This window comes from Pelodiscus sinensis, chromosome 7 (genome assembly GCF_052426305.1).
Source record: "Pelodiscus sinensis isolate ZL-2025 chromosome 7, ASM5242630v1, whole genome shotgun sequence".
Lineage (NCBI taxonomy): Eukaryota > Metazoa > Chordata > Testudines > Trionychidae > Pelodiscus > Pelodiscus sinensis.
The window spans coordinates 47,864,008-47,874,494 of record NC_143058.1 but is presented as its reverse complement, the minus strand read 5'-3'; the positions used below and the strand labels follow the sequence as shown (position 1 = coordinate 47,874,494).

Sequence of the window (10,487 nt, the reverse complement as noted above, 5' to 3'; positions counted from 1 at the left end):
CAGCAAACACCTAAAGGGATTCTTGGAGCAAACAAACAAAAGAAAAGTACTTTCCCCTCTTTCTACCCTGATGTCAGAGGAGTATCTGTGGGAAAATAAAAGGATCTACCTCCACCTTCTCTCTCTGGGGCATACTACTCTTGGCCTGGGTAACGCCGCATCTGGAACAGTGACGTTTCTCTGCTGTCTGAGGTAAAACAGCCTTCACCACTCCTTTCTGTTAGTGTGGGGTGTACCCATACAGTACCATACTCTCTTCGGTCTCTTATTATGCATTATGGTTGTGTATTTACTTTTAAATTTCCTTTTGAATGGCCTTACCCACTGATCATGAGCATTCGAACCTGCCACATTAGATTTTTTTAATGTAGAAAAGAATGTAAAAAATGGACATGTTTGATGATTAAAGCAATTGTTGCCTTTCCATGGACTAAGAGCAAACATACTTTCTGTCTAAAACACATCATTTTAGTTTTAGGAGAAACGCTATAAGAAAGAACAGAAATTAAGTCTTTGAGAGAACAGCGTGTATGTGTGTTTCTCTTCTGTTGCAGGCTGCAGTAACTATTATAACCAGTCAGACATGACCCGACTCCCTCCCCCCCCCCCCACTCGCATCTAACTGGCTGGACATACTTCTCTGCTTTCCCCTTTTCTTTGACCCTGGCGCTCTCAGTTACAATTTATGTCAAGGCCATGAGGCCCAATTTTGCATAGAAACCATATTGCTTATGAATATGCATGTGGTCTATTGAATGTGTGTGAAGTGTGAATGAGAAACACCCAATGGAAAGGCAGTTTAGGATCTGTAACTTTTTAAGGCAAATGAAGACCCTTCAAGCAGATAAATTAACTGAGAAGCGGCCAGATAATCTCTCTCTCTCGGACAAGATGTAACATCACAGCAGAATCCTGGGACCGGCCCAGAGAAAGTAAAGCCTCCTGCAGATCTGAAGGGATCTCCCAAGGAACCTCCCGGCCGAGTCTCCAGGAAGCTGATGCCTGGCCAGCACTCCAGCCACCAGCGAAATCAAAAGTAATCTACACTGCACTTTCAGTCTGCCTTTAAACTGTCAGCATGAACAGTGTGTGTGTGAGTATCACCGTACCCTTAAGAATCTGTACCCATAAACAACCCCAAAAGCAATACTGCTCCAGCCCACCCTTTTCTCAGCTTTGTTCCTCAGCAGGTCTCAGGAAGTGCAACAACTATGAGATCAAAATGATTACTTTAAAGATTAAAAATACAGAAAACAAAGACCTCACCGTTTTATAGCTGCTATTAATCAAGAAAATCCATGTTTTCAAGAGATACTCTCAGATTTCTCATCTGTGTACAAAAGCCAAGTGTAATGGAATGCTAAATTGTAGTATGCTTTTCAGTCACTAGACAGCATTTTATGAAATACCTTATTTAAATGAAACTAGGCCATACCTGGTAAAGCATTAACGGATCTTCTGATGGACACATTTGGTGTGTATAAGCAAGCTCTATAACCAGTCTGTATCTGATACAGATGTACATGACATCACGTAAATGGAGGGGTGGGAGCAAGACAATAGTAAGAGAAGTATCAATTCAATCAGTAGGGTTTCTCTCATTGATTACTAGGATGTTCCTTGAAATTTTACAATTGATCAATATGGTCTTTAAAAACAGAGAAATGCAATTGATTTAAGTGTTATGCCTCACTTAGCTCAGTCATCAACTGCACAAAAGGTTGTTCTTGTCTTAATATCAACCAGGTTAAGTAACAATTGTTTGTGAATATCACTGGACCTGAGGCTTACTGTGTAGGTTTACTTATTACTAATACATTATTGGAGCTCACCTAGGCTCCAAGATTTCAACTCAACTTGCCAAGAGAGTGTTATTTGTATTTGTGCTTAGTTTTGTAAACAAGATAGACAATAAAGCATTTACATGTATGTCTGATTGGATGTAGAAAACCAAACTATTCTCTTGTCAGTGATATTTATTTTTGTATTTGTCTCATCAGTTATTCCTTCCAAGGTTATCAAGATAGACTGATGATAGATTTTTTTCTATCTAGCGATGATATCTTCCAATATTCATCTAGTTCATCTTATTCCCTTTTTTCTCTCCTTCAGCATCACTTTCAGACCCAGAGGACTTAGTCCTGGTTAAGGTCTGAGTGCCCTCAGGTCTAATGGACTTTGGCAGATGTTGAGGACTCTTGACATCTTATAAAAGGTGCTCAGTATCTCACAGGACTGGGCCAGAACTAGCCCGTGGTACCAACACTGCACCTACTGTTGCAAATCTCTGGTTTGAAGTGCCAGGATGCTTGTGTTTTTACTTTCTTGTTGATATTGTGAAGTTACCTCACCTCATGTGAGCTTTATGTACAAAATCCTGAACTTTACAGTTATTGAAGTGTTTGGCTAGAGGGTTTGTACATTTGAAATACAAGAACCAGACTAATCTATGGACACGTCATTCCCAACCAGCCAGTGCTCCCTAGCTCCTAGAGTGTTTTTTTAAATAAGTGATCGAATAAACTTTAAAAGATTCAGTGTCATCTCAGCAAGTTTAGATTCTTACCTAAATGCATATGAACTTTTTGAATTTTCTTCCCCTATTGTCACATTTCTACTCAACCAGATGTTCCCTTCTTCTTGCTCCCTTTCCTATAGCTCCTGAAACTTGATCTTCAACTGAGCTTACCATCTCCATGGACCATTCACAGATAATTTGCTTTGTTTTTAGTTTTATAATAGAAGACTTTAACGGTCCAGAGCACTTCCTGAGAGTTGCGAAGTGTCCTCAGATCTCATTGCTCAAAAACGTGGATGTTTATATTCAATAGTATTTCCTAATTGCCTAAAATTTATCTTTGAAATAGGTGATGCAGCTGTACCTTCCATTTTGTGGAATTGCCATATCTAATGCCCAGCTATTTGCTGCTTCAAGAAAGGAATATGACAGAAGCAGAGTAAGTAGAAAGCAGCATCTTCGACAGCTCCTAACACATCACATTTCTCTTTCCTTCAAATTCCAGAAGAGATAGTTTTAAGGAACCAATTATATTTTATTTCAGAATAATTCAGAGAGAAACTTTTAGGTGAGTGGTGAATGTTCATGAGGCGTTAATCTTAGACAGTGGTAGATTAATTTGCTTTTGATGATAGATGTTTATTTCTTGACATCAGTTTCAAGTTTATTGCGCTGAGATAGGTATATTTATAACCCAGGCTGCAGAATAGAATTACATTTCCACAGATTCAGAAATTTCAGAAATGTCAACCATGAGCTTCCTGGATTTATAATATTTAATTTGTCTATAAAATATGGTAAATATTTATCTATGAAAGTGAGTGAGCAAGAGTGCTGTATGTTAGGGATTTTATCAGCATTCGTGTGAATCGGTGAATTACTTGTGATTGGTGAAGCCAGGAATGAGTTTTGCAGTCCCCAAAGGAGATCAGCCACGACCTTTAAAACACACCATTATTAATCTCTACTCCTGTGAAGCAAAACTCCCTTTGTTCAATATTCTCATTGAGTTCAATGGGGACAACTAGTCACACTTTGTAGAGAGAGAGAAAATATAATGAACAGGTGTTAAAAACCTCTGGTACCTTAGTTTTTGTATGCATAATAACGTAATCATAAGTATCTTGGCATCTGCCAGTATCAGACACCTATTGCTTTATGTCCCATTGGGAAGCAAGGAGTCTCCCCTTTCCAATAGTTTAAATCTCTAGATTGTAGGTCATCAGGTCTTTTACTCCTGTGCAGGTCTCAATATGGACCACTGCAATTTTAGGAGAGGGAGAGGTGGAGACTTTTTTTGGCAATTATTTAATAATATGATGACAGAAGCTGCTCAGAGATTTAGCTAATTGCAATTAATTTTCAATGCTATCTAAACCTGCATAGAAGAGATGGAGGAGGCATTTCCAAAAGCTGTCTTTTTGCTCTGTGGGACTTTTTTTATTGGTAAAATAATCTAGTCTTTAATTTTGAGATGTGAGCTGATGGAAGTCAAATTCTCAGGCATATAAACCTTATTCTCTCTTCGGACTAAAACTGCTTTCCCTTTTATAGAAGCATGCTGACAAGCATGCTGACATTTCTGATGAAGTTGTAGCAAAAAGAAAGAAGTAAACAACTAAAACATTTGAAATCATCACATCACTCTGAAGGGACACTCTTGAAGTGTTGATTATCGACTCTGGGGGGAAGCCTCAGTTTAATCTCCTTAGCCAGATGGGTAATTTCAAACAGGAAATGATTAAGATGATTTTTTCAGGGTTCCTCCCTCCTAATGCTTCACACTCACTTTTCATTAGAATATGTCAATTTCTGGGGATTAAACAGCTGAGAGAATTCTTCTGGAAACATAGGTCTGCCCTTTCTTGATCACTATTTCAACCTCAAGGAAGTATTGACAAAATTCATTGCCATTTGGCAGCTCTAGGGTGACCTGCATTCAGTGACACTCTAGAATTACAGGAAGAGCACAGAGCAAAGAAGTGTTGGGTTTGTAGAGTTGCTATTTTACACATGCACGAGTTATTTTAAAATTTCTCGGCAGATTATGTCTTACTGCCTATTTACTTTCCTTGAGGCATTCTTTGTTACATGCATTTTAAGTTGTCTCAAATTTGGGGCTTGTCATTCCAGTTGTGGCTATATGTGCTATCTGAAGAATAGTTTTGTGGAAGTTGCTTGACAAAATGTACATGGACATACAAGCAAGCTCATTTTCATATCATCCTGGTTGTCAGCTTGAACTATTTTGTTATTTTTAGATGGATTAAATTAAACTGAAGTAATTACATTTGTCTTGTAGATATAGACCTTAATTTGATTTGGCAAGACAGCAAATCCTGAATCGGCCAATATAGCAAAGCTTTTATGGTTTCAATTGTAATCTACGTAAATCGAGCTTTTCCTCTTTTGGGCTGAATTTTCTAATTAGCAGGGCTCAGACTACTAATTTTCTTTTATATATTTAGTGATATAGAGACATGTTAATGCCAGAGCTGTATTGAGTGACTCGAAGTAATTGGTCAAATTCATCTCCATTTTAACTTCAGTGATTGCAGTTTATTCAAAGGTGCTGGAACTAGGGTTCTGGGAATGCAGCTGCCCCTCCGGGCTTGAAGTAGTTTCCAATGTATAGAGGGTTTGCAGTTTGGTCCAGCGGGTCTCAGGCTATGTCTACACTACACTTATTTTTCGGAAAAAGGTACATAAATTGCATTCCGCAATTTGCATACCTTTTTCCGATTTTTTTTTGGAAGAGTCTTTTCTGAAATTTGGTCCGTCTACACTGGGCCAAATTTCAGAAAAACCTCCTCTTTCGGAAGAGCCCTTCTTCCTCATGAAACAAGGTTTACAGGGCTTCCGAAAGAGCACATCTGCTCTTCCGCAAAAAATGTCAGAAGAGCAGATGCGTTCCCTGGACGCATGCAGCAGAGTTTTTCTGGGATACATCTGGTATCCATAGTGTAGACTCCATAATGTAGACATAGCCCCAGCATTTCTACTATTAAGACACCCCTGGTTGATTTATACCGAAAAAGTATTTGGCCTATTTAAAAGAGAAAATGAAGCCATATTTAAAAATATTTTCAACTTTTGGTTAAGCTGTAAATTTAAATTTTGGTTTTTATCTATCAGATTTATTCTTAAGGTACGGATATAAATTAAGTAGTAAATGCTGTCTGTGAAGGAAAAAAATCTACCGTGTTCGTGTCTTTTTTTTTTTTTTGCCATTTTGTGCAGTATAAAAAAGCCTGACAGCTTTTTAATTTTTTTTCTCGTTTTACAAAAGGGTCTCAGAGGCTGGGCTCTAGCCCAAGCCCAGAAATGTATAGTCCTGGAGACCAAACTCTGTGAGACCAACTTGTCTGGCCAGGACCAGCCACAGGTTTCATTGCAGCGTAAACATATATATAGAGTAAAATGCTAATAAGACCTTACCTACACACAATCTGAGCACTAATTTAAGTAAATAGCTTTAAAATTGATTTAGTGAAACTACGGCAGGCTGTTGATGTGGAGACTCTAGTTTCAGATTAAGAGTTCCTTATTTTTATTTATCTTAAACTGGTAAAGAATGTCCATAAGCGAAAGTGTTATAGGGCTCCCTGAATACGATATAAGTGCCCACAGAAGGGGGTTAAACTAATTCATCTAAATTAGTTTCTAAACTGATACAGTGAAATCAGAACTCAAGCTATGTGCAGACCAATCCTAACTGCAATCAGAATCTGCCACTTTGAGAAAGGTTTAACATGTCTCCCTTGAAATGAGGGCTGAGAAAGTTCCTGCTGCAGTTCTCTAGTCCCTCCCACAAAGACAGAGAAGGCAAGGCTAGATAGTCCTGATATTTCTAGAGTGAAAAACTAGCAAACACAAACCAAAACTCATTTCAGATCTCCTACGTAGATAACAAGGAAGAAAAAATAATTCAAACACAATGGGCTAAATAGTAGTATAGTATAGTATAAAACAGCTAACTAGTATAAATAGTATATAGTATAAATCAGCACACTGCCACTCAAAGTTGTAATGCCTATCTGCACCAAGCCAACTTTGGTTTTTCCCAGTCTGCAGATCACTTTCAAATACCTGCCTATCTTCAGTGGCAAATGTTCATGTGGAATGTTTTTGCATGCCTGCATGGCCGGTACTTTTTCATTATCTCTTACATCCATTTGAAAAACGTGTTCATTCGTATTTATAAAAGTTTGTGTAAGCTGATTTTAAATTCAGGATCAGTGTGACTGTCTAATGTTTACGTCTTGGTCTCTTAAGACATGTCTCGTGTCTTGGGTTTGAAATTGCAATGAACTTTTTCAAATAAATAAGTAAAGCAGGGTGATGGGATTAGTATTAAAGGCATCATAATATTATAACACAGTTATGGGCAAACCTGTGGGCAACCTGTGGTTCCCAGTTTGTCAGGGTAAGCTGCTGGCAGGCAGACAGACAGGTTGTTTACCTTGCAGCTACAGGTCCAGATGCCCACAGCTCCCATTGGCTGTGGTTTGCTACTCCAGGTCAATGGGAACTGTGAGAAGCAGTGGCCAGGAAGTCCCTGTGGCCTGTGCTGCTTCCCACAGCTCTCATTGGCCAGGAATTGGCAGGCTGCAGATTGCCCACCATTGTTCTAAATCGAATCTTGGCCATCTCAACCATAAGTCAGTAGATGTGGACATGTTATTAAAAGACAGTTTTCCATACCATCATGAAGCATATTAACCCTGCTAGCTAAATGCTCCTATGAAACTTTGAAACTCTTTCTTCTTGAATCCAATCTAAAACTCTATTGAAATAAATGGAAAACTGAAGTAGAATTGTATTATGCTCTATGCAGGACCAAACCCAAACATGATTATTCCGTTTTTCATCACTGGTTCCTCAAGAAAAACTCCCATTGATTCAATTGACATTGAAATCAGTAAGAATTTTGCTTGAATGAAGACGTCAGTGGAGTTACTTTTCATCAGTTTAATGAGGACAGAATCAGTCGCAAAGATTGCACATCTTTACAAGTAAATCATTTAATTATTGCTTCCAAAACCAAAGTAATCATTTCCTGTCTTCTTATGCAGGCTTTGTTGGAAGTAGTTAATGATCTCTTTGAGGAACAGACAGACTTAGAGAAAATCGTTAAGAAAATCATGCATCGAGCCCAGACTCTGTTGAAGTGTGAACGCTGCTCAGTATTACTGCTGGAAGACATTGAATCACCAGTAAGTGGTCCTTCAAATTTTAGAGAAGGTCTAAGACAGGAGTGGTATAATGTCTGTTTTTATTGTGGTGAGGCTGTTCTTATTTTAAGTTATATACACTTTATGTTAATTTTTGTCAAATGTTTCCACAACATTTGTTGATAGTTCCTTTTGCCCACCTAAAGGTATTTACTGCAGTCACATTAAAAGTTTTGTATGGAATTGACAGGAAGAGTGATCCAGTTGTAGTTATATAGTCCTTAATTGCCTGTTTGTTTTTGTTTTTTTTGGGGGGGGGAGAGAGAGAGAGAGAGAGTGTGTGTGTGTGTGTGTGTGTGTGTGTGTGTGTGTGTAAAGCCTAGGTCTCAGCAGCATTTAACTGAGAATCAAACTGCTGCTCTTGTGTGGCTATAAAGAAATCAAGGAGGATGAAAAGCATTTGCCATCTGTTTTCTTTTTCTCCAAAATGCAATTGCTCTGAGGAAAAAATCTGTCTTTACTGTATCATCTTCCCGAAACTCACTGCTAAAATTATCATTATAACATCTTACCTAATTGGTAGTGTTTGAAAGCAGCTTTAATATACAGAATTAGTTCCAGAGAACAATAAACCAGTTCTTTAATGTGCATCTTTTATAACCTACTTCTTTCTGCATGTATTTCAGCAATTAGTCACTAAATGTCTTTGAAACTATTTCTGTAGCTTTTGTATTTTTGCACCTTTTAGTTTTGTGCAAATATAAATTCACAAATATTTGCCTGAATCCTTAAGTATTTCTGTTCAAATAGACAATATTTTGATTTAATGTAAAAATACTTTTTTGGGTTGCATGTATGTGTGGAAGTCTAATCACATACTCATTATTGCGATTATCTTGAGGCTACAAAATCCTACACCTCTATTGTGTCCCTCTTTTGTGGGGGTACTCCACTTCCCTTCTCTCCTGTTCTCCTTTGTCCCATCCTCAAAAAGTGGGAGAGGACCAGTTGAGCTAGGCTGTGCCTTCTTTGCACTCACATCCAGTAGAACTGCACTCGATCTATTGAATCTGGGGACTTTCATAGCCACAGAGGAGGCAGTAAGATTACATTCTCAAAACTTTTCATTTGACTAGCGGTTCTGGAATTGTAAGTGGGGTAAGAGTTAAAGATACATGTTTCTTCCTGAGCCCATATGTAAATGTATTACTAATTATTATTGTTATTTCTGTGATTTTGGAAAATAGCCTGTTGGATGGGTTACATGCTATCATGTTATTTCAGGGATGTGAGTTGCAGATAAAAATTCCTGGCAAACATTCAAATTTGTGTCACTGGAGATTGCATTAATTGTAGCTTGGAACAACCCATGGTAATAAAATGTGGTTACTGCTTATAAAAAAGCCATTTTTATCTGACATTCTTATACCAAGAAAAGATGACACAATAGGAAATATTCTGTCCACTTATCACAGGAATAATTATTCCACTGTAAAGTTATGTTAAAGATCAGGAGGTTAACAATATAAAAGTACTTGTCAAGAATTTGATTTCATGCACCATTTCAGCCTGTGCCTTTACAGAATCTCCACTACATTGACATTTGCAGACAACTGAACATTTCACTGTGGCTGTACACCAGGGGTAGGGAACCTCAGGCCCGGGGGCCAGATGTGGCTCCTGGCTTGCCTGAATCTGACCCTCTGAGGCTCGAGGATCTCTCCCACATTGGGGGGCCTGCACTGGCGCTCCAGCCCCCGTGTCACTCACCCACAGGCCTGGAGCACACAAAATCGACTAGCCTGGGACCCCCTAGGCTCTGGTGTACGAGGGGAATGTGAGGAATATCTTTTTCCTTCTCAGTCAGGGGCTTCTCACTTGTGTGTGGCTCCCGACTGATTTTTCTGTGGGTCAGTGGCCCCCAACCCAAAAAAGGTTCCCCACGATTGCTGTTCACTGTTCTTTGTAAATCTCATAATTGTGCATCCCTGCAAGGACTGTGAATCATAACTCCCATAAGACTTTGAGGCACCTGGGGCCAGCTGGTAACAGTCAGAAATATTCTCTGTAGACCATGTCATCATCTGTTAAGCACAACTCTGAAATTACCCAATTGATTTAAATGGGAAGCTGCACTTAAAAGCTGGTGACATTATATGGCCATATGACATAATTAGAGGAAGTTCAGTTGAAGTGAATCTGGTCAACTTCTATTTCTGTGTTTCTCGTTTGATTATTTGTGGTTGTTTCTCAGATTATTTAGCTGTTTCAGTTATTGACTGTGAAAGAATGAAGCTCTGGTCCTTTGAAGTCACTGGGAGTCTCTGTGCTAAACATTGTAGGAAAAATATTATTTTGGGAAGAAATCAGTATAAATAAATCAGTTTAGTATATTTTTATAGTTTGCTTATGTGCTGTATTGCAACATAAATTTTGAACATGAATAGTTCACCTGAGAAATGCACAAGTGAACATTCCTGATTAAAATATATATTTAAAATATAAAAGCATTACATTGCTGCTGAACACATATATAATTTTTCATGAAAAATCCCAAGTTCAGATAGAATTATGTTTTTAATATGACAGGTGGTGAAGTTTACAAAATCCTTTGAGTTGCTGTCTCCAAAATGCAGTGCTGATGCTGAGAACAGGTTAGAACTCATGTCTTCTATGCTAATGGATTGATGGTTATGTCACAGTGACTTACAGCTGTTTGTTCTACTAAACCTTAGTATATTTTCTCATGAAACAGAGGACTGGTTTGATCAAAATCAGCCTGATCCTGCACTTTT

At 38.3% G+C, this 10,487-nt stretch overlaps 1 protein-coding gene across 1 annotated transcript in view; it reads left to right on the top strand.

The window, feature by feature from the left end:
- Nucleotides 1-2,868: 2,868 nt before the first annotated feature.
- The window catches only part of PDE11A (phosphodiesterase 11A), a 128,721-nt gene continuing 121,102 nt past the window's right edge, over nt 2,869-10,487 (top strand). Inside the window, exons 1-3 of the mRNA XM_075933714.2 lie at nt 2,869-2,957; nt 7,594-7,734; nt 10,282-10,346. Coding sequence (XP_075789829.2) covers nt 2,871-2,957; nt 7,594-7,734; nt 10,282-10,346 — 293 coding nt within the window. The 5' untranslated portion in view covers nt 2,869-2,870. The remainder of the gene's footprint in view (nt 2,958-7,593; nt 7,735-10,281; nt 10,347-10,487) is intronic.